General features: G+C 36.5%; 1 protein-coding gene across 46 annotated transcripts in view; it reads right to left on the bottom strand.

Annotated features, from left to right (window-relative positions):
• RIMS1 (regulating synaptic membrane exocytosis 1) overlaps positions 1 to 25,434 on the bottom strand; it is a 364,651-nt gene that overhangs the window by 38,357 nt on the left and 300,860 nt on the right. For 28 of the 46 annotated variants that reach the window (XM_072926549.1, XM_072926565.1, XM_041715055.2 and 25 more), the window contains 2 exons: positions 19,822 to 19,988; positions 1,785 to 2,017 (listed from right to left, as the gene is read on the bottom strand). The exons of 17 other annotated variants lie outside the window; for them this stretch is intronic. In XM_072926549.1, coding sequence (XP_072782650.1) covers positions 1,785 to 2,017; positions 19,822 to 19,988 — 400 coding nt within the window. Of the gene's footprint in view, positions 1 to 1,784; positions 2,018 to 6,391; positions 7,434 to 19,821; positions 19,989 to 25,434 lie in introns of those variants that run through there. One more of the 46 variants, XM_072926563.1, reaches the window with a different exon arrangement.

The raw sequence follows: 25,434 nt of genomic DNA, 5'->3' as shown, positions 1-25,434 counted from the left end.
ATCTTGTATAATATAGGGAGGAAGGGAAGTGGGTCCCTGATTTAGGACATGAGTACTTAGCCTCCAACAATGTCATTTGGCAACTCTGTAAAGTCTGATGCATACATTGTTCTGAAAAAAATTAATTTACTGATTTTGAAAAAAATCAAAAGTAGTGACTTACAAAAAATGACACATTATTATTTGCTCTGATTATACCATAGATAATACTGTTAGTCTGAGTCACAACAAGACAAGGTAATGATGATTCTGAACTGTTTTACAATCATGAATAATACATAATAATTTTTTTCATGTCTGATTTGCTCTTTGAGTTACATTAAAACTTTAGAAGTTCCATTCCTTGCAAAATTACTATTGTTTTGAAATTTACACCAAGCAAAACTTGGCAAACTATAGTACCTTTCAATGAAGATTAGGGAAATATGAGCTTTAAATAGATGATACTGAGAAGTGCTTGGGAGTCACAGCTCAGATTTTAAGTGGACTAAAATATTCAGTGTAGAAATCCTTTCTACATGACAATACCACTTTTTATTACTTACAGAGCACACCATTGATTCTGATACATCTAAACCAGCATCTTACTGTGCACAACTATCTATATTCCAGTTTTATACTTAGTCACAGTGCATTCTTGAACAACACAACATTAATTACAGTTCTGGGCTTCAAATCCATCAGTTTCATTTAGCATTTGCTTCAACTGCATGATTTTCTGGCTTAAAATTCATGAGTAATGTAGAAAAGTATAACAATCTTTTTGTTATAGCTGACCAAGCCTTAACTGTGAAAGGATCAATTCTACTGCCCATCTGGCAATCAAAGAAAATCAGGGGAAAGGGGGGAAGTATTTGATGATATAAATAAACAATATTGTTACTTATCTTAGTTTAGATACTCTGACTATGTGAGAGGAATGCTGAAATATAAGTGCATTTCATGCTAGGCTGAAGCTTTTCCTCTTTATTTTCCTTCTCTTAGTAAGAAAGGACCCTTAGGGTCAGGTCCTACTCCCACTGAAGACAAAGGCAAAAGCCTTCACTGGGGTTCAGGAGCAGGACAAGGACTTTAAAACATTCTTCTTCCCTTTTTTTATCTTTCTGTATGGGATTTGTTCCTGGAGGGTATGCTGATATGAAGCTTTTAAGATTTCTGGAGTCACAATAAAGAGTTGGAGGCTTATGCTCCTAATGAAGCATCATGTTGTCATCTAATTTATCTGAAATCACTGACCCAAACTTGCCAGTATTACTTACAAAAAAATAAAGTATTAGATTAACTCTCAACTTAAAAAAACAGAAGTAATTTTAAAAAACTTATTTTATTCCACTACAGGTACAATGTTGTGATCCGAGTTGCATAACTGCCATTCATTTACTCATATTTCAGTTCCCACATTCATACTCAACTCTTCTTGTAAAAGAAATTTCCTACATATAAAAAGCAGGTCTTGGCAAATGGTTATCCACTGCTGATACTGACACGTGTCTCATTCCATTTCCTGGCCTAACTGCAAACAAGGCTTCTAAGAGACAACAGTTTTCACTGATCAGGACAGAAAGTAACTACAGCACATATTCTAAAAGACATTTGCATATTGTTTCTTGCAGATGTTTAATAATCAAAGAAAATTAATATTTCAGAAATTTATTTACAGCTGGAAAATCTTCTCTCTCAAGCAGTCTATATGCATATACATATAACACAGATGCCACAGATGAAATTATGGTAAACCATGTTTGGTGAGAGTCCTGTTTCCCAAGAGTGTGTGTCTCACTCACCTGTTTGACTAAGTTGAGATGTGCTTCTGCTCCTTCGAGACACTATGGCAACCACTTTGGCACTAAAGCTGGAACGCCTTTTCTTCCCACCTGTTCCAACCATGCCGACAGCCGTGTCCGACTGGCTCCCGTCAATGTGCTCCAGCTTATACATCTCTCCGCTCACGCTTGTGCTCTTAGTGATTCTCCCTGAAGTCCCCATCCGTCTGCCTTGCATTTTAGGAGTAAATGTACTACAGTTACAAAGTAAAAACAAACATGTTAATTTGGCTGTGTAACAGCACTTCCAAAAGCCTTTTTTTTTTTTTTTAATCAGTAAATTATTTTAAGTCTTGATACATTTCCATTTATTTGGCTCACAAGTAAAAGCTTAATTAGATCCTCCTCAGAGTACATATTTCCAATACTGTTGTTTGTCCTCCACTTTGAGGGAAATGAATAAAATGAATACTTCCCCATGTTTTTCAGAGCAACAGAGAGACACTTAAAAGTTATGTGAAGCCTTCCTGTCTGTATTCCCACAATACAGAAATAAATAAAACAGCAATTTTACAACCAAATAAAATTAATGTGGGGTAGTAGTTTAACATATGAATCTTATCAATGCTGTTCACCAAAGCCTTAAGAGCTAACAGAAATAAAGATATCATCTAAATTTTCATACTTTTCACAGAGATCATGTAATATATAGTATTTTTTAGGTCGTCAGTCTCTCACTCCATTAAAGGTAAGTACAATAATCACAGTATGAAGATAAAATAATTTTGATGAAAAATCCCTAATAACCCACTAGAATTTCATTGATTGACAGAAAAATTAATCCCTCTGGCAGTTCCGTTCAAGTTCCTTTAGCTATTGAATTGCATTTGAATGTTTCTATACAAATCCTTTTTTTGCTCCACTGTATAGAGGCAGGATAAAATGTTCACAAAGTTTAGAGAACAGTCTCAAATACACACATGACATACTAATACTAAGTCTGCTGTGACCAAGAAAAGCCCCAGCTCTAAAGGCAATATAAAGTTAGTTGTCACTCTGTAGAGATGCAGAAATTTAAGTTGCAGCTGGACTCACTTCAGATGCAGTTGTTAAATCAGCCAAGCATGTAGGAAATTCCTTAACCTTGTATTACTGATTAGTAGACCTACTGGTAACATGCTATTTTAGGAATTTTTTTAAAATTTTCCAGTATTTTGAAGTAAAATAGTCCTGCTCTCTCTCCCAACAAGTTCCCTCCCCAGCAGATGCAATGGCCTGCTCCTGTCCCCCATTCCCATCCACCCCTCACTGCCTCTCCCCCAGTCAAAATTAGAAAGAGTGAGGTTAGAGGCTTTTTCATATCATGGCAAGTTTCAGACAGATAGGAAATCAGGCCAGGGAAAAATGAAGGGGTCAATGGGAGAAAAGATTAAATTCTGTAGCTTCTATGAACCTGAGTCCTGCTGGAGTTTGATTTGGCCCAGTCCCAAGACAGAGCCAGGAAAGTATAAAAAATTGTATCCCTAAACTATAATTAAAACAGTGGAGCCCTGTTTTGCTGGCAGTTACCAAGAGTTACTAATGTGTGGCCATAGGTAAGAGCACATAAAAATAGACAGTATTCTTTGAAAATGAAGTTGGAAAAGTAAAGTCTTTGACTAGATAACACTTAATAGAAAAATCACTATCAATCTCTGCATAGACCTTAAACTATCTGCAGCACTTAGAATCTGCTCCTGTTAAGCTCAGGTAAAAAAACACCTGTACCGTCCAACAGAACAAGCTGCTTGATGCACCAAAGTGTTCAAGAACACATTTTGGTGGACTACCTGGGGTACACTGAGCTTAAAATAGGTTCTGTTGTGTTCCCTCCTGTCCCAGAGAAACTTTATAGACTGGCTTTTGGGTTTGCAAGGCAAAAATATAAGACATATGTATTTTAAAGTTTCCGTAAAAATTCCTTTGTGTTTTATCACCATTTTCCCCACCACACACTCTCTCACATACAAGAGAGCACACACACAAACATATTCAATCATTCTAGGAAGAATTTTAGATTGGAAAAGAAAAACTTTTTAAAAATACCATCTTCCACACACATATATACACAAGTATCAAAGAAAAGGCCTCCAGGGTGATAGAAGGCAACGCTGTCAACTGCTTCTCCTCTGGAGCAGGAGACACTTCACTGTTTCTAGGAAAGGGCAGAGTCACACAGGCCTCACTTTGAGGGATTCTACTTCCTATTTTGATTAGACATGGACAACTCCTTTCCATGTGGATAAATTCTTTCCAACAACACTTGGAATTGGATTTCAGTGACTGTCTCTGTGTTGCCAAAAATGGCCACTCCACAAAGCTTTCTGTAGTCATTTTGTTCCCATTTTTGAGCCTTGGAGTCATCAATTCCGTTAATTCCTGAGTTTATGCATCAATATGTCAGTAAGAGAGGGGAAATGAACTGAAAATACCTCTTTTGAGAGCATCTGTTGACATTTGAACTATATTAACACATGCTTTGCTGACATGCTAATCTATAAACCTATAATTTCCAGCACTAAAGTTCAATGAACTGTAAAATCTGCCATGCAAATAAAGAATTATTTACCATATTATTGAATTTGCTCTATTGAATTTCAGGTGTTTCTGAATATAATAAATACTAAAATCACAATGTTTTATGCCAGCCTTCACTTTTTTTTTTTTTTTTTTTTTAATTTACCTGCAATGCTCTAATCTCACTTGATTTAATATGTATTTAGGAGGCAGTGATGTCCACCAGCTGAGAAATAAGAAAAGATAGTATTGTAACTTTTGGAAAAAAACTATTTTTGATGTATGAATGCACTAATTCAGAGAACACAGAAAGCTTCTGAATAATAGAGAAAATTGCTTTTTTCAAAGACTCATATAAATTTAATTTTTGATTCTTTGCAATAGGTAGAGGAAACTAGAAGATTTATCTTAAAAAAAAAAACAAAACAAATTCAGAATTTAAATTAGTTTTATAACTCTTTTTTCCTTTCAGATATGAAGTCCTACAATCCTAGGAAATATGTCCTAGTATACTAGTAAAAAATAGCCATTAATTTTCTAGAAATGGGCATAATGGGATAGGACCAAGGATCCTACAGCTGTCCGATACTTCCTCTTGTCATTATGAAGCAAACAGATTAAATTTTGTTTGTGTTCATCTAATCCCTGTACTAATTTATTATTTTTCATTAACTGAAACAGTCTCAAAAGAATGGGAATTTAAAATTCAGCATTCTTATACAATCTAATTGGTTACCATTAGAACACAATGTTTTACCATTACATTATTGATTATCACTTGAAGAAAAAGCTCCTAGCTCACACTCTTGCTTCATTCACTACAGTTAGAGTTTAATTTATGAAGCACAGACAAGAAAAGGACCTGTATAAATATATCCCTTTGCATTTAGCTATTTTGATAATACCTCAATTTTTATTTGTTTTCCAGACTTTCTGGGATTAACAGATTAACAACACATTCGTTTAAATGCAGATGCAAGTTTTTACAGGCTTGTGGCTAAAATTGGTAAATTATTAAATTATATTTAAACCTAGTTATCATAACACAATAAATGAATACTGTTTTCTGTAGAAGTATAATGAAGAGTAACATATTTATCAGTATAGTCCCTTTAATCGTAAACTAATTAATTCACTAAATTTTTGTTTACAATTATTTTATAATCTTTAGCAATTCTTCTGATGAATGGTTTGGCCGAAGTTTTCTGTTATTTCTAAGTATTTTTATTTACAGCCATAACAACATAAATGTTGTGCATATTAAGAATGGTTACAGACAACCTACATGGGCCTATGTATTACTTCACAGTTCTTCAGCATAGAAAAAGAGTAATTAGATTTTTAACTTTATAAAAATTTATTTATTTTAACTTGTAGAGAAAATTTCCCTCAACCCCAGAAAGAGCAGAGAAGCCTCCCCAGGACTGGGATCAGACATTATCCTCAGGTTCCTGCATCAGCAGGGAAGATACTGCTCCCTCCACCAAGAGAAAAATGCTTATATTTCCTGCCAAAACTTATGCAGTTGAGACAAATCCCATCTAAAATTGTACCTGAACTACACAAGACATCAAAACTGTATTCACATGTCAACCATCAGAGTTCTGAAAGAAAGCAACATATTCAGTTTTGCAAGCTGCCCCTACCTGGAAGTTGTATCTGTGGTAATGAAGAATGAGCTTTTAAGACAAAAAATTTAATCAAAGAGTAGTATGAGTTACAAGATAGCATAAAATTAACCCTGAGCCAATTTTTCAAGATGAGCATGCTACAAGAGCATTGTGGATTATATTTGCTTATATTAAAGTACAGCACACTCAACTGTATAGAACTGAAATCAAGCCAAGTACTAGTATTAAATCATTATATGTCTTTCTATGCACAGATAACAACTATATATGTATTCATGATCAATAAAAGCATACAAATAATTTGATTTGAGAAAACTGGTATATAGCTATATACTCAGTATCTCTCAGTAATTACATAAAATACTTGCACATTCCACCTGAAAAAGAAAGTTAGTAAGACAGTGGTAAGAAATCTAAAAAAATACTTGTCCATAAACTCACCTATGTAATCTCTGGAAGTATATCCTTTCACAAAAAAAATCTGAAATGATTAGCCATTGCTAAAATTACAGCATTTCCTTCATTCTCTTTGAATTACTGATGATGTATAAAAGAATATTTTAGATGTTTATTTTCGTGAGCCCTCATTTTTACTCCACCCATTTTCCCAATAATGCAAGCCATGAGTAAATAAAAGATGCCCTGTATTCCTTGCTGTGTAGATGATGTTGTGAGTTCTTTTCAGGCAGTTGCAGCAACTTGAATCTTCCAGCTGAATCCCTGGCCTCCACCAGCACAAGCTCCTGTGCTTCCCCTCTCTCCTGCCGAATGCAGCACCACGTTCTAACTCATAGCCCCTGTGGCACTCTTTTGCAATGAGGTAGCTCATGAATACTAATACTCTCCTAAACACAAAATAGCTCTGGACCAAAGGGAAGATATTTTTATAATGAGAAACATTACATTTCTAAAAATAGGTGTCTTGTTATTAGTATCGTATGATATATAATCAATAAATACAAACACTTATCTGCAACTTTCTGTAAGAAAATAATAATATTTTATATTATATATGACATATGATATATAAAATTTACTGCAAGATAAATTACTGCAAATTTTTAATAAATCTTTATAAATATTCATTAGTATTTAATAAATTAATTGAAGCATGGTGCTTTACAAACAAAAGGACAAACATATATCCTATATTATAATTCTCTCTAGTTATTCAAAAGAACTTTTTATGCCATAAAAGTTAGTTCAATCAAATAATAATTTTGTACAGTCTGTACCAACTGGAACTACATATTGATTTAACAAGCAGATTGAACATATATTAGATTGTCCTAGGGTGAAATATGTCCTATGAAATAGCTATTAATATCACAAAAAACCTCTTGCTTCTGCTGTCAAGTCACCATATTAGACTCCTACTGGTGTATTAAGATATTTGAAGATCAGTAATTTTTAAGTTCTATCTGTTGCTGACAATGTTCCTATATTGCATGAAAGTGCCACTCAGTGCAACAGCTGCTGCCTCTGGGATGACACATCCCCGGCCCCACTGAGTTCAATCTGCAGACTCCCACTGAGGGAAGGGCTGGGGAAGATTTCAGCCTCCTCTGGGAGCTTAATTGGTTAAAATCCTACTTTGGAAGATGGGGAAATTTCCATATTGGAACACAGTATATCAGAATCTGGGCTGTGACGATGATTTTCTCAGGGGCACACTCACCACTGAACTGTGCCAGCCTCATGGCTCTGACATATTTCTACTTTTTAAACTTGGAAAACTAGCATTTCTCTATGAAACAAAAGAATAACAATTTGGAAAATAAGCCTGAATATTACAAAAGATAAGCAGATTTTAACTGTTTTCCAAGCAAAAGATAAGCAGATTTTTTTATTATTTGCCATTAACATTTCAACTTAATTTATATTCCCTGAAACAAGCAGAGCAATTGTCTCTGTATGTGGGAGCTCGTGTGTCTGCCTGCACATACCCAAGGCACCATCAGTCTGAAGCCAACTAATGACATGAATCATAAAATGAAACCAACAAAAAAGCAGCCACTCCAGGGGCACTGCTCAGGGTCAAGTATTGCTATTAAAGCTGATGTGGAAAGGCTCATGTGATTTAAAGGACAAATAGATCAAATTACCCAACTTGACTGCATTAGCCATGTATATATTCAGTTAAACTGTACCAAACATAGAAAGGATGTAAATGTTAAATCTGGATCAAGCTGTATCAAGAAAATAGATATTGGCTGTGTGTCTGTGTGTATGACAGACACAAAGATGTGTAGGTCAACACTGAAGGAAGCTTTTTTCAGTATCAAGAAAGCTGAATTCGCCAATTTTTCTTTCTTTGCATGACATTCAGGAATGTTATTTTCCCTGTTGGCTTTTTTTTCCCTCTAAAGCAAGAGGTACTGAAGTACCTGTGGTGTCACTGCTCTTCATGTAAAAAGTGCTACATCACTGATATGAAATAGATTGCTCAGTGCTCCTTTTCAAAAGTAGATAGCAGTGACAGGCAATAGCAACAAAATAGGAAATGCAGGAGGAGAATATGAAAAGCTAAATGGAACAATGCACGGTCAGGACTAACAAAAAAAGATGCAGATAAAATTTTAAAAATATAGTAAACTGAGATGAAGACAAAGCAAGTGAGAAGTACTCTGAGGTCTGAGCCATGGCCAAAACTATTTTGCTATATTTCTTTAATCTAAAAATAACAAGTACTGCCTGTTTAAAATATTAGCATAATGTACCTAAACTAAAAGTTTATGGATTACTTTTCATCTTTATCAACTGCAGTAATTAAATGAAAAACCAATTAAAATAATTTTTCAGCCTTTTTGAAATTGTTAAGAAAGACTGCTGGTGATGTGACAGTTTCTTTGAAAGAGGAAACATAATTAGATAATTAAAAATGCAGAAGCAATGCTCCGTAGTACATTTTCCATGTACAGATGTTCTGAAGGGATTAAAGACTCCATCTCCCTCTCTCTCTGACAGATACATAAAGCAGTTTATAATGATGGATTTTCAAAAATCATTATCTTTAGATAATGAATAATTAGAACATTAATTACTCTGGCTTCACCTTGGTGTTGTATATAAATGACCTCAGCACCAGAAATTTCCATCTGTAATACACTCTTTGGGGGTAAAGAGGATACACTATATTTTTTAAGCAGATTATCTAAAATGTTTTCATTTATATTGCCTTCATGGTAATAATTTGGAGGCTACTGCCCTCTATTTCCCCCTGAAAAATGCAAAAGTTGTGACTCAGGTTGCATCAGAGTGCCTGTCCTTGCCCCAGGATAGATCACCTGAGCAGCAATATTAACTAATCACAGTACATGCTCAATGCTCAGTGTTTTTCTCTAAAGAAATTTGGTAATGCACAGTTAATGAAACTTTTCTGGAGTTTGGTTTTTAGCTGCGGTGACTTGGATAATCAGAAGCAAAGTAGGATTGGAAATTTACTTCAAGTGTTGCAGTAGATGCTTGAACTGTGGAGATTTTAGGCAAAAATTGCCTTACATGTTACCTATATCTATTCTGTTTGTCAAATGTGAAAAATTTAGGTAGAAATTTTTCATGCCTGGTTTCTGCCCATGGTAAAATTTCTTCTTATTTTCTAAGTTTCCAGCTGATATACTATGGCAGATTACCAGGTCCTTTTGAAGGAAATTACAAGAAAAAAAACCCAAAAACCAAACACAAAACCCAAAAAAAACCCAAAAAAAACCCCCAAACTAACAACAAAACCAAAATTATCAATTCACTTCACTTTGAAAAGTAGTTAATGCCTAACTGAAAGATTCCAATGAGGTGATCCTTTATTTGGCACAAATACAGTACTTGCCATTTCTTTTGAGTACCTGTCAGTTTGGTAAAACAATTTCTTTAAGTCATATCTCTCATGCTAAGAGATTTCAAAGGGATCTGCACCAGGAAACTTTCTTGTTACAAAGTGGCATTACACTCACTAACAGGCCTTATTGCTAAATAGATTGTACATCTCCTGAATATTACTATTTTGTCTCCAGGTCAGAGGCAGAAAGTCAGTAGCTCCCAGGAATGGCACCTCTTGTCTATTCTGCATTTGGGAGAATTTAGGTAGACTGTGCATGCATGGCAGTTGTTGGCCATTGGGCAGGACTCAAGAAAAAGCCACCTGACTGGAGTACAAAGAGGAATAATGGACAATAATCCCTGTAAGGAAAGAGTTCATGGTGATACTGAAGTAGAAAGAGAATAAGAAAACTGAGGAATAAATTCTTTTTATCACTCTTTCCGAAAACAAAACAGTTCCTAAAACTTCCTGTGGAAACTGAACAAGAGAAGTCTTTTCCATGTCCCATCACAAGTATTTAGTATATTCTGAACCCCTCCCCCAACAAAGGATGGCCAGTTTATCATTTTTAGCCACAAAAGACTCACTATCCTTTCTGCTTTTGCAGAGAAAGCTTTTTCTTGTGCCATCATCCCATTTTGCATCGTGAACTCAGCAACAATCTCTTACTCTGTCATTGGGCTAAACAAACCAGAGCCCTAAAGAATCATGTGTAAGTTTTGCTCCAAACTTCCCTCACGATGGGAATGTTGAATCCACAGAATCAAGACAAAATAAACTCCCATGCAACAGGCAGCACATGACCATCAACAAAGACATGTCTGAAATGACTTGTCACTAATCACATAAAAACTGTGGGGCAGAGAGTGATTTCCCAGAGCAGTAACAAACAAGGCAAGTGAGAAGACCATTCTTTATCTTTCTACAATTCCTGCCTCATTCTCTAAACAAGTTTAGAGAAGGCTTTATCCCTATGGCTTCACCTCAAAATCTTGACCAGGTTTTTTCCAATGTATTTTTTTTTTTTTCAAAAATGAACACTATTACCATCCTGAAGTTTTAAAAAAACCCTCCTTCATTTAGCAGTTTTGATGACAGCTACAACACAACTTTCCACATCTGTGAAGCTCTTAGTCCTTGCAAACCCTGCTAGGGAATTTGCAATAACTCTAAATTTCATTTTTCACTGTAATAAAACTGTATTATCTTTCAAGGCCTGCACTGTTTGTTCTTATATCCATGTTTCTACATTTTAATTGTTGTATTTTAAGCAAAGTAGTGGTCATACTGTTGCTACTTAATACAGTTACATGAAGACTGACAAGTTTTCCATCAGCTTGAGTGTACATAGAAACTAGACAAATTTAAAATTTTGTTTAAAATACCTCTCTATGCTGGCAAAGCTAATTTACTCCTCTAGGAGTAAATTGAATTAAGTTATCAGTTTGTTAAGCACACACAGAAATCTCCACTCCCTGTTTTTAAATAAAGATATGAACTAGTGTTCTTTTTAAACCAGATTTAAAATATTACCATTACGCTAATGTGTTCCACAGCATGTTATTATTAACCATTAAAAGTGTATTAATTTCTGTAAAAATGTATCACTATCTTGAGTGTAGACTTTTGAAAGAGTTTAATGGATTTTCACTTTCCTGTGAAATTGACATTGTTTTTTGGCTTATAAATTTCCAACCCAGGAAAAAAGACTGTTATTTATATATTTTAATACAAAAGAAATATTGCATTGTAAATATACAAATCACTTTAATTAGTGGTTTTAATTACTAGACTGGTTCTAGTATCTCTCTTTCTTAGAAAGAGATATACATAGATACCTACATAGAAGAGGTAGGATTTAATACTTATGAAAAACGTAGCCTAATCATCTTAAAAAATCTTGCACATCAAAACTGAAGGATCTACAATTTGTCACAAGAAAGAAATACGCAGATCAATAAATACTCATATGTCAAACTATGTTTGCAGAGACATAATTTAAAAAAATAAATTGGGAACTTAGTATTTGACCATTAAAATAGAAACTTCAGAAAAGAGAACAGCATTATGTCCCCAAAGCCATGCCAGTTCACATTAAGTAAATAAATCAGTAGCTTCTCAACAAGCACCATTGCACTGGAGCTTTGACAGCTGATTAAAAACAAATCACATTGAAGCATTGATTCTGGTGACTCATAATAGCCCAGCTGATAAACTGCAACTGCAGCCATCTATAAATTTGCAAGACCTTAGCTATGCAGGCTTGGAAACAGGTGTAACATGGAAGATAAATAGCAAATGAGAACTTGGTTCAAGATTACTTAGAAACGTGATGTCTGAAAAGGTTGATCTGATTCATAAGTGAATATATGTGCAGCAGAATTCATCCTTTCTGCTACTGCTGTAGGTATGTAATTTGACTCTATGATGCTTTAGGCCTGAGAAATATGGAACAGACCTTCCATAGTGATGTTTTGAAATGCTGCACATGGTAAAATTTAAGCAGAAACCCAGGAAACACCCCTTTGAAAATGCCATTTGAGGGCCAGCTTTCAGTGTGAGGCAGACTGATATTGCCACACCATTGTCTGTGTAGCTGTGGAGATTTGTAGGATCTAGCTTTTCATACATTGCTATATATACAGAGCCAGATCCTACAAATCTCTGTAAGCAGGAGACCCAGCCCAGCACGCTGCCAGAGCACTGTGATCATTGCTGCCTGGTGGCACACAGCTAGGCATGCATGAGGCATGGGGGGGTTTGGGGTTCTTTAAATCTGCTTGGCAGTGCACAGCACACAAGATGATCTACTATGTCTTCTACTATGACACCCTGAAGGCTCTCAGAATCCAAGAATGAGGAACCACCTTGATTCCAAGTACATGATGTCTCCTTTGCCAGACAAGGATCTGGGTTGATAACACCTTGAATAATTAAAATAATATTTATTTTTATACAGAATACCAGTAATGAGAGCTATAAACCCTAGGAATATCTAATTTTACCTAGTACACACAAACAGTTACCTCTTATGCTAGGGTCCAGCACTGCATATTCCACTGCAAATTTATATTACTCAATCCTTTCTTTATATAATGTGGACTTGCCCTTACATTGGTCCGTCAAGAAATATGGCATCAAACTTAGGCAGGGTACAAAGGATCTGTTATACTCCACACATTTTCAGGATCTTCTCCCAGGTATAGATAATGAGTGTGGCATAGTGAATATTCTCCACAAAGCCAGTCTGAAATTACTTGTGAATTTGTTCCCATTTTCCAGGTCATTTACTTTTATTGATGAATAAGCTTTAGTGTTCTTCTGTTGTTGCCTCCACTGGTTCTGTTTGCAATATTTATATCAATAATTAAAAGATTTTACATTTCTTTTTTTTCATTAGTAAAGTATCTTGACTACACCTTTAGTCACTGTGACACAAATTCAATATAAAAATTTTAATTACTTCTGTAATTAACATGAAATGAATGAATGGGTTTCTTTATTTCAACACAGACTTCAGTCTCATCAAATGCATGAAAAACCTTAGTGTGGTGTTTTCCTTCACTGTTATAACATGAAGTAAAACTTTGCTCAGCTGGCTCTGTGGTGCAGTAGTGCTGCATTTTAGTGAATCAGTGTGCTGAGAAGGGGCTACAGCCCTAGTCTAAAGAGAGGGTGGGGGAAGGAGTGAACAACTATATTGCACCAGTCACATCACATACATTTATCATGTAACAAGCAGCATTATTTGAAATCCTGAGAAGAGATCAGAAGACCCTTCAGACTCTCTCTAGCCCCTCACCACTATAAATTGCATCAAACTAGCTCTAATGTACATGGGAGGATGGAAAACCAGTGGGAGAAAATCTATCTCCAAACCAGAGAGTGACCTCTGGCTAAATCATGTTGAGAGATCAATGCTGCTGTTTGTCCTCAGTGAGATGGCAAACCTCACTTCACCTGGCTACAAACTAAAGACACTGAGAATTTTTTGCAAGATAACAACATAATAAGCAGCATGAAATGAAAATCTGAAAGAGAGTCACAGAACAGGTGAGGCTGGAGGACACTTTTGGAGATTGCAAGGTCCAACTCTCCTGCATACTGCAGATGTGATAAGAGCAGGTTGCTCAGGGCCATATCTGCTTGGGGTTTGGATATTCCCGGATACTGGGACTGTGCAAAATCTGGGACTGTACCACCTGTTCCAGTGTTTAATAAATTTTGCAGAATTTTTTTTTTTTGTGTGTGTTTTAGTGTGATTTGCCTTATTTCAGTTTGTGTTCACCCTCTCACTGAGAAGAGTCTGGCCTTTTTTTCTCCAGTCCCTCTCTTCAGGCATTTATGCACATTGATAAGACCTCTCTTGAGCCTTCTCTACTCCAGGGTGGACACACAGCTCTCTTAGCTTCTCCTTGTATGACAGACACTCCAACCCCTTCACCATCTTCATGGCCCCTTGCTGGACATACTCCAGTAGCTCCATGTCTCTTGTACCAGGGAGCCAGAACTGCACTTAGAACTGCAGAGGTGTCTCACTAGAGCTGCTCAGCTCTACTGAGTGGGAAGGATCATGTTCCTCAGCCTGCTAGCAACACTCTTCCTAATGCAGCCCAGGATGTTGGTCTTTAATGCAAGGAGGCATTGTTGGCTCAGGTTCATCTTAGCATCCAGAACGGTTTCTTTTCTGAAAAGCTGCTTTCCAGCTGTGAAAATGTGTTCTAGCTGTGCGTCCCCAGTGTGCAATGGCACATGGGGTTACTGTTCCCCAGGCACAGGATTTTTCATTTCCTTTGTTAAACTTAAGTAGGTTCCTAATGGCCCATTTCTCCATCCTTTTGAGGTCGCTCTGAATAGAGTCACATCCCCCTCCTATATCAACTATTCCTATCAGTTTTCTGTTGTCTGCAAACCTGTTGAGGGTGCATTCTGCTCCATCTTCCCAAACACTAATGAAGATGTTCAACAGTACTGCCTTAATATTGATCCCAGGCATACACCATAAATGATTTGGCTCCAGCTGGACTTTGTGTCACAGGTCACAGTGCCCTGAGCCTGGCATTCAGCCAGTTTCCAATCTGCCTCACTGTTTGCTTACCTAGGCTGTACTTCCTCCATTTGTCTATGAGGGTGTTTTAGAAGAGGGTGTTGAACTTAGCAGAGACAAGATGGAGAACATCTGATATTCTTATCCATCGAGCTAGTCAGCTAATGAAGCAAGGCCATCAGGCTGGTCAGGCTTGATTTGCCCTTTGTAATTTCATGCTGACTATCCACAATCACCCCCTTGTTCTACACATATGTTTGGCTACCCAGAGATTGAGCTAAGGCTGACAGGCCTATAGTTTCCAAGATCTCTTTCCCTTCTTGAAGATAGTAGTGATGATTTTTCTTCCAGTCTTCAAGAACATTCCCCGAGTGCCATGTTCCAAAGATAATTGACTGGCTTTGCAATGCCACCAGTCAACAACAGCTCATTTAGTATTCATGTGTACCTTATCACATGCCAATGAATTTCACATGTGCAGTTTATTTCGATGTTCCTTGATGAGATCATTCTCTGCTGAGTCTTTGCTCCAGACTTTCCCTTCAGTCACCAGTGTACTACAAAAACCTCCTGGATTACTTGTGCCCTACTGCATTGCTTAACCAGCAGGTACCAGGATGGTTTACATTCTCCATGAAAACCAGAACCTACAACTGGAAGAAGGCTTCATCTAATTCTTCTTGATCAAGAAGTCCATAGCAGACACCCACAATATCATGACATTGGTTGGGCCTCGAATCCTGACCTATCAACTCTCAGCTGGTTCATTACCCACCTCTAGGCAGAGCTCCCTGCATATTCTGCTCTCCCTCAGAAAGGGCTTGCTATCAGTCCTTGCTATCCTGCCCTGTGCTTCCATGGATTGCAGCACAGTAATATGAGCTATCCCACCACTTCTCTGTAGTCGTGATGAGACCATAGCCCTGAAGCTGCACAACAAACCTCTAATTCCTCTTGCTTGTTCCCCATGCTTTGGAGCGCAGGCCATCTGGAGAGCCACACACTTGTGCTGATTTCCCAGAAAAGCTATGAGAGCTTTCCCTAAATGCTTTTCTCTCAATCACATCCTTATTCATGTGCATACACACCGGGTGGCTCCTCCCTGCCCTATTTTGCTGTTTATGAGGTCCTGGCTGTCCCCATCTCTCTGCACCCATTGCCTATCAACCATCAACCACTTCCTCACTTGATCCTGAATCATAATTTCTCTGCTCCATCATTCCTATTTTAAAGCTCAAGTGTACTGGAGTTAAGTGTCAGTGTACTGAAAGAACAACAGCTACACAAAAGTTGTATATTTTGTTCTGGAAATCAGGGAAGAAAATGCTTGTCAGGTAGAGTCTGACAGTACAAACTTCAGGGGCATACAGAGAACATAAATCCTAAAAACCATATACGAGTTTGTGATACAAGCCATTCAGTGGCATGGCACAACATGTGCAATAAATTAGAACTGGTTTAAATCTACTATTACAACTAATTACATTATCCTCTTTCCTTGATAAGCTCATATAAAATATTTTAATTACACTTAAGCATTCAATTTTAAAAAGCATGTAAAAACAGATTAAAATTTGGCACAGATATAATATTATTATGTCACACATTGATCAAGATAAAAACCATAATTCTTAGTAAGATGTGGTTTTCAAATTTAAAATGAGAGATAACAGTAATATTCCTAATGCAGGGCAATTTGTTTGAAATCCAGATACAGTGAGACAAATTCACCTTAAAAATATTATTTAGTCTTTCGTAAATCTAGCAGATTTTATTAAATCGGATTTGAATGAAACACCTTATGGTAGCTTGTTATTCCTCCAAAACAGAAGCCTCCACCTCACCTTTACCATGTAGGACAGCTCCCTACTTAACAGCACCAAGAACTCCAGGTTATCTGCATAAAAAGGCTACAAATGAAAAGTGATGCAATGACAGAATCTGGCATAATTTTTTATTAAGTCAGCAAATGTCCTTCTTTGTCTGATCAAGCCCATATGGTGCTGATTAATCATCATGGGCTCTTCCTTATCAATCATTAGCATTAAACCATAGAAACGTTTCCTTCTGCTTCATTTAGGATGCAAGAAATGCTTCAGAGCCATACACAGTAACATCTCCAACACATGCAGGCACAAAGTACTGCGTGACTGTGTTATGAATGCATAAAGACCATGATCAATAAAAGCAAACCTCCATAAAGAAGGACTGATAATTTGACTTCACTCATTAAATACACATCAACTCCAAATTCACAAATCTGATTCTGATTCAAGTCAGAAGACCCAGAACTTTTTGTTCACACAGCAAAAATTCCTGGTATTTTTTTTCTGCACTTCCAACTAGAGAGCATGGCAGTTAACCAGACTTCTTAGAACAGTAACAAGAAAGATGCTTTGAATAATTTAATATGCAGAGTAGCTTATCCACACAAAGCCATTTGTTATAACACATACCTGAAAATGCTAAACAAATTAGAAATCAAGAACCTATTTTATATACTTATATTTAGAACTTGCATCAATCACTTCAGGTTACTAATCTGAACCCCAGACTACTCTTCAAGGTAAGGATACTTGTTGAATGACTTAATTTAGTGAAATGGCTGGAACTGAGCCACCTCCTTTGAGTTTCTATATGTTTACTAGGTTAATCTCTACAACATATCTGGAGAACAAAAGCAGGTGCATAGAAAAGGCAGTTCAAGAAACTTTGTCATTAAATGTAACATTACACTCACACAGTTGCCATGTCCACTGGCCTGACACTCTTTCAAATGAAGATGATGCTGGATAGGTGGTTTTAGAATGACAAAAACAGATAGACAGAAAGTGCTACCCTCCCTGCTCAATCATCCCATCCTATCCCATCCTATTTGATATATGTTAACACTGGGTTCTTTGGAGGCAAAAATAAAATTTGAATTTCAAATTAGTAATCAGACTTGAAATTAAAACTTCTACTTCCTTGACCTTAAAGAAACTTTAGTAATTGAGAGAAATAATTCTTTTAATATTAAAAGGAACCAATGTCAAAAATTAAAGCAACCAATCTAAATAAGTCATCTAGGGTTTATTCAACAATTAATTCTAGAAAAGGATGATTACCCTGCCTTTGACGCTTGTCTGAAGATGAGGTGAACCATCCAAGATAATAGGTGTTTTCTTCCTTTTAATAGTGGCTTAGGTAAGCTAAAAAATAATTTAATAAACACCTATTTTTAGGTGAATTCCACTGAAGATACATAGCTTTTAAGTCTGGAGTTAGACAGCATGAATCTCAAGATGAAAAAAATTGTTCCTAAAACAATCAACCCTTTCCCCAATCTTTTTATTTCTTTCTCATATTTCTACTGAAAGAACTGCATTGTATTTTATTACTACACATTTTTTTTCGTATGGAAGTACTACCTGAATTTAGAGAAGATTAAAGCAAACAACCAAAAAGTGTCTAATTTCTGAAGTATGGATCCTGTGGACAGTGTCAGAAAGAGAAGGCATCTGAATTCCAATTACATCTCACTTCACTGTCTAGAGTGAAGCTGAACTGGAACTCCCACTGCAGACACTTGGCTTTGTATACGAGGTCACCCAATCCTGCACCCAAAGTGCTCTGCTACTCCTAAGAATGGAAGAGGTTGAGGATTTGAACCTGGGTTTCACCCTTGCCAGGCTTACACAAGTTTAGTGGCTCTCCCAGTCCTGATATTTACAATCATATATTCTGAACACAAGGAAAATTTCTGATAAAATCTGTTACATGTATCTGTGGAAAAAAAAAATATTTTGGTTGAACCTGACAAAGACCTGTGAGAGGGCCTAGTTGAGAAAAATTCTGTGTCTATGAAATAAGGTATTTTGGTATGAAAAAAGCCCATTGTAAGAGTCAAATAGAGAAAACCTAGGACATGATGTAATGCAGCATTTAAAGACATAAATTGAACTGACTTTAAATACATTTACACTTCCACTGCCGTGTTCTGCTGGATTTTGGATTACTGTAGCTGTCAGGTTAGACCTCCACCAATCTGAAATATGACTTTAAATACCCTTGTGAATATTCCTTGAAAATAAAATGGGGTGTGTCTAGCTCAAACATAGAGGCCAGTTCCTGAGTTTTCCTAATATCCATTCCTTTTGCATAAACAGACCAAACTCCTGCAGCTGATCTTCTCAGACACTGAGTGTGTCTAGAAGTATTCTGAGTGGTAAATGATGCCTTCCAGACTTACATTAGGCAGACTTCTTGGTAGGGATAATTTTTTTTTTTTTTACAGTTCATAATTCTTCTTGTGTTTTAGAGCACCTAAAGTTGAATTTTTTACAGTTCAGAAACTGACAAATGTAATCAATGACTACCAAGCTAATCCTAGAGCCACTGTGGCTGCTGAGGGTTTTGTCATCAAGTTAAATGAAAACAAAACCCAATGTGTGCATCTAATAGAGCCCTAACCCCTGAATAGATTAGTATAAAGGATGAAAGATGTATTTGGTTATTGATAATGGAAATGAATTAAACTACTTTTGAACAAAAATATAAAAATTATTACATGAAAAATAGTTTCAAATCGAGTAATTTATCATATACATGAAAACAGCAAAATAAGGGTATGTAGATAGGGAAAATACTTTGAGGAAGAAAAACCAAGCTTTTATGAAAAAAACTGCTTAACTAAAAAAATATAGTAATATTTCTGCTGTAATACCTTACTGACATACTGATTACACTGTTTCTTAGCCACCAATGAGAGGACAGCCTGTGTTCAGGTTCAAGTGGGATAAATACATAAATCTATCATCTTCTCATGGGAAGTTTGCTTTCTGTTTAGGATGTACAACAGGAAAAATACTGTCATCTTAGGCCAGTCATGGAAGACAGTTTATATGTGCATAACATTTTCCAGAAATTCTCATGTTGTGGTGATCTAGTTTCAAGAATTTATGGTTGTATTCTGGCAGTCAATAGAAAAGGGAGTGTGATGCAATTGAAGCTGCACGGAGAACTCACCTGATCCTGCCCCGAGGGCGCTCAGATTGCTCTGACATAAAACTTGTGCTGCTGAGGCGAGAGGCACTGCTGGTTCGGGAAATGGCTGACACATCACTGACATCACTATCTGATGATTTGGCAGAGACGTTATCACAACTTCTGTACTGATCTGTTTGTATATTATACTAGAGATCAAGAAAAGAAAGGGTGAGGAGTCTCATCAAAGCAGAATGTATTCATTGAGTCAACACACGACCTAAGTATGACAATTCTCTTTAACTGCTTTTAGGCATAACAAAATTGTATGAAATTCAAATATATGCCTGCATTAAATAATATCTTGTTGTCTAGTACAGAAGTGAAACATGTTATTTATGGACTAAAGAAGATACTTGGAATAAAATAATGCATGGGAAATTAAATAGGCTGTTGGTTCTTCAGCACACTAGATCTATAACAATGAAATATTTATATGAAATATTTATGCAGCAGACAGATATCTCAAGAACATGCACACCATCCATTTGGCTACAGCCTCCTTTTAAAATTTTTAAAATATTAAAAATATATGCTATGAAATACCTGCACATAGAACTGCATGTGAGCCTGAATGAAATGTAACGCTATATGAAGGCATTAGGGACTGATTTCAGTTCCTAAGTTCTATAAAAAAAGAGAAAAGTACATTTTCTATCTCAAAATTTCTCTTTATATTGTGATACTAGAGGACTAGTTAGGCAGAAGGCTAACTTAGTAAATACAGTATTTGTTTCCAGGCAGATCAATTCCCTGATCTAGTTGCTTTTACATCTCCACATGCCTAAGAACTAGCAAAAGACCCCGCAGGGGGAATATGTGAACAGACATAGAAGTTACTTCACTTTTCAAATCATCTGTGACACCAACACTTACATAATGCTCTTATTGCTCATATCATCAGTCAGACAGGTGCAAAGGGAAGTTTCAATCCTAGCAATGTCACACTTACCTAAACCTTCATTCACACAGATATGAGGACCAAATAGTTTTCAGGCTCACAAAACTAAAACTCACTGTCATTACAGGAAGGTAATCTTGGCATGGTAAGGCAAGCAACTAAACCAGTGGCATTCTTCCCAGGGTATATTATGGGAAAACTATTAAAACATAGGATCACTAGGCAGATTTTGACATGAGACTCTACGGAGTTCATTTTCCAGATCTGTGCTCTGTAAAATTACAAGTGATAAAAGTTTGTTTATGAATCGTACACAAATCTGTGGCTGACTGTGAATACACAAACTCTGACTTGGGACTGGGTTTCTGGCTGAGTCACTCAACAAATGCCATGACTTAATTTCAAAAACCTGGCAAACACAAACTTGAGTTTGTATAGATGGATGTATCAGGTCTTTCCTTAAGCCAGGTTTACCTTCTCTTGCACCAGTGCCTTTCAGCAACTATGCTTGTGCACACTTGGAAACCTCTTAGTAAAACATTGAACATAAAATGAGGAAGTCACTAGGAGTAGAGAAGGGGAAGGAGTAAAGCAATTCTAAGCACCAATTGTAAATATAGAAATCTACAGGACAAATGGAGTTTACATAAATTTACTGTTTCACTGTTTCTCAGGCGTGCATTAGAACACTGCTTAGCAGAAACACTAAGCAGTTTGTGAGGACCTGTGAGGACCTTACAGTGTCTGTGTAAAGACATCTGCAGGAGATTAAGCTCTGGTTTATTAAAGGTAACATTAAGAAAATGGGCAACAGAAAGGTACATCAAGCACTGTGATATTCAAAAATACTTTCAACTACAGCAGGAATTTCTTGTGAGGTTCTCTTTATAAGTGACTTGTGACTTTATGGAATATAAATGCCCAGTGGGGTGAGATTATGTTAATATCTTCATTAATATCACCTATTGTTAATGGCTTGTAGAGTCTGTTAAACAATTTTGCTGATTGCTATCCTTCAGACTGCAAGATAAAATGGTAATTCCAAAATGGAAACACAAAGCATACTAATTATTATTGGACCTATTTCATAATAGGATATCATGTTTTCCTTCTAAAGTCTAAAAAATATTCAAAGCAAGAATAAAAGTTTGAAAAATTTTTACTTAGGGTAAATATAACCATTCAGAGGCTAGCAAACGGAATGGTTTACAGTGTAAGTTAAACTGCCCCAGTCTCAAGTCAGACATGATGTTTTATGCAAAATACCTAAAGAATTCCTAAAGTATCCCTCAAGCTACTCTAAATGAGACAAGTAAAAATATGAAAACCATCTGAACACATTGAATGATCTGGCTTTCTACTGACCTAAACAGATTTGCAATCTGTAAAATCATCCCTTTAAATAATAAAATTTCTGGCGATTTCAGTGAAATAGGGATTTCACCCATCCCATATATTGAGATTATATCTAAAAATTATTCCCTTGAAATTGAGGTTTCAAAAATTCTTTGTTTAAAATATAACCAAGTAATCTATCTCAAATGCATCAGTTTTCTTTAGTAACAGACTGCTTCAGAAATACCTCCATGCTTTATTTTTATTTGCTGAAGACAATCTGACTTCTTCCCTCTGTAGTTATAATGTCCGATTACTTCTCTTCCTCACCAAAAAGTCTATATTCTTCTTTGTGGCCTTTGGTTTGAGAGTGGAAACAGCGAACCTGCAGTGGTAGAAGACTTAGGTGGTCCCTGAGCGACCAGGATGTGCTGCTGGAGAAGGCGACTCCCCCACTAGAGAAGTACCAAGGCCAGATGCAGTGACTTCTGGAAGCTGCCTGCTGGAAGCCTTTCTTCTACGTATTGAGGGAGGTTTTGGCTGCTGGCCTTTGTTCCAAGCCACACCTGAGTCTGGCTGTTAGCATTCAACTTATAATTCAGCAGGTGGACGGGGTATGTAATGAAAAAGACCCTCTGTTTCACTTGTACCGAATTTGTTCCACCTTTCATGGCGTATCTAGGTGGGTTGGGAAAGATGGGGAGAGGCAAGAGAGGGAAAGCATCAAGCATGGTAGTGCAACTTACTGCTTAGAATACTGGGAGAGAAGCTAGAAGCCCAGTTTGTGTATCAGTGGCTTTTTAGAGATTCAACAACTGACTGTTCATTATCAATACAAAAACTATTTATTGGTGCAGGGGTCTTCAGCCTAGGTATCATCCTGTAAGTAGGGGCTACATAGATATTCTCACTCTGTTTTGCTCCCAATAGTCAAGCAGTCTGAAAAATTGAATTGTTTTGTAGATATCAGACTGGCTTAAAAGACAGTTTTACATATGTTGGTAAACAGAGAATTTTACATTGAGAAGGGACATAAAGAAAAAACTGAATCCATATCTTCTACTTGCCTTGTATTGCAATCACACAGCTGATGCAAAAAACATGGAGCATCCCTTCCTAAATGAGATTTTCATGGCATGGCTGAGCTTTTCCTATCCCTTTATGCTCTATGCCAGGGCTGTGATTCCCAAGAAACTGAAAACCTTCTCCTTCACAGAAACAGAGATTAGCACAAAAGTAGTGACACTGGAAATTAATGCTGAGTACTACAGAGTTTACATTTTACTACTACTACTTCTGGATTTAGCTTTTCCTTCTTATAACTGCTGCTTCTAATTAATTCACCGATTTCTACAGGAGGCGTACAAGTTTTCCTACTGATTTCCTACCTACCTCTGATACAATCTGATAGGCATCTCAGCTAAAAGATGAACAAAATTAAGGCAATTTTGAAGTTACCCTTTTTTCCCTTCAAATACAGAGAGAAGTAAATAGCACTATTCCACAAAGCAGTGCTCATTAAAATGAGATTTTACTGCTACAATACACCTGAATGTATAATTCAGAAGAAAAATAACATGGGCTAAGATCCTTTTATATGGTACCTGCAATGGAGTAATGCCTGCAGGTTTCCAAATGGGCTCAAAAATAATATAATCAAATTCTACTGTAAAGTGAAAAACTGCTGCTCTTTGAAACTGCACATATATTTGCAAGAAGTTTCCCTGACATGTTACATTTAAACATTACATAATTTTGAAGCTTCAAAATGAAGTATATTTTCAGGGCAACCACTTCTCTTTCAACTCTATATCTTAAAACTTATGCAACATTTCTTTTCCAAAGTGCACTATTCATCACATTAGGAGAGTCGCTGAAGTTTGCAGCAACTTCAATAGCAATTACTAAAAAGTAGGTCTGTTTTTTTAAAAATTAATAGCAGCTAGTTTCAAATGCTGAAAATATCTGTGCTTTCCTTGCCTGCATTACAAAAACAGACATCTACAAACAGCTGGAATGCAGTTCTTTCATTCACGTTACCACCTCTGGAGCTGTTGCTTCTTGCTTACCAGCAAAAGGAGAAAAAAGGGGTATGATGAACTGCAGATGTGTTAACATCAATGGGAAGAGCATAGACACAAGCTAAAAGAGTGTACTTCACAAATAATTTTACAGCTCCTTCATGATTAACAATGTTAGTAATTTCTAATTCAATTACTAACCTTAGAAGTAATTTAACAGTCCATTATAACTGGATTATCTTTCATATTAATGAAAGGTATGAAAGTATTTATATTCCTAGATATAACTCCCAAAACCACGAAGAATACAAGAATTCAGAGCTTTGAAAATTAAATGAGTGTGCTGTCTTTTGACTGCAAAAAAAGCCCCAGGTGACTAACCGTGACAAATATATACCTCATTATGTGCTTAAAATGAGGAAATTAAATGAGAAAATAAAATGGGTTTAAAATGAGTTCATTAATGTGAGGAAAGAGAAATACAGACCAGATGCACAAGTCTTGAGATCACAGCTATCTTTTGAGGCAGCCTAATGGGGAATTTTTTCAGAAAACACTGAATCCTGCACAAAGTACCTTGAGTTTTATGATTGCTCACGTGGGGTTCCTCTGAATGCTGATGGCATTCACAGTCCAGCAGTTGGCAGGGAGCACCTTAGGGTGTTCAGGACTCACCATTGACTCCCACCAGCTTCTGTCTTAGGAGCAGCTCACGCCATAGTCCAGAGGCCACTAAGTGCCAGTGAGTCTAAAGAACTCTTCCTACAATTGTATCCAACTCCTATGACCACTGCTCAACTTCCAAGCAGGGAAGAGTAAAAATGAGCAAGTCAAACCATGAGGAAACTGCAGTGAAGCCCACAGGTCAAATGAATAGAATTCGCTAAATTTTGTGATATCCAGCTAGTACTGGAGTGATTGCCATCTTAATATGACATATATTAAAGATTCTTTTCCTCAAGGTGGGTGAAGGGGACCAAAAAAGGATGCCACGTCTATGTCCAAAAGCATTTTCTATATGTATCCCTAGATGCCTTAGCCAGTATGATGTAGAACTTAACATAATCAGCCTCCTGTTAGCCCAAGCATCCTACGCAGGCCCTGGGTTTAGACATTAAGTGTTAATACATAAGAGTAAAGACAGTAACTATTGAGTTAAATCCACAGTGCCTCTGAACAAATGCCATGATTACACTTTTAAGCTAAATGCTTTTCAATCACATACAGTCTTAAGTCGGTAGTGCATCTAAATATAGAGTGATATCCTTTTAAAGTACATACTACAGTGTTTTAATCAGTAACTCTCTTGAATAAACAGAACTTCAAAAAAAATGTTAA

This window comes from Taeniopygia guttata, chromosome 3 (genome assembly GCF_048771995.1).
Source record: "Taeniopygia guttata chromosome 3, bTaeGut7.mat, whole genome shotgun sequence".
NCBI lineage: Eukaryota > Metazoa > Chordata > Aves > Passeriformes > Estrildidae > Taeniopygia > Taeniopygia guttata.
The sequence above is the reverse complement of the archived record's forward strand: the minus strand, read 5'-3'. Positions and strand labels throughout refer to the sequence as shown.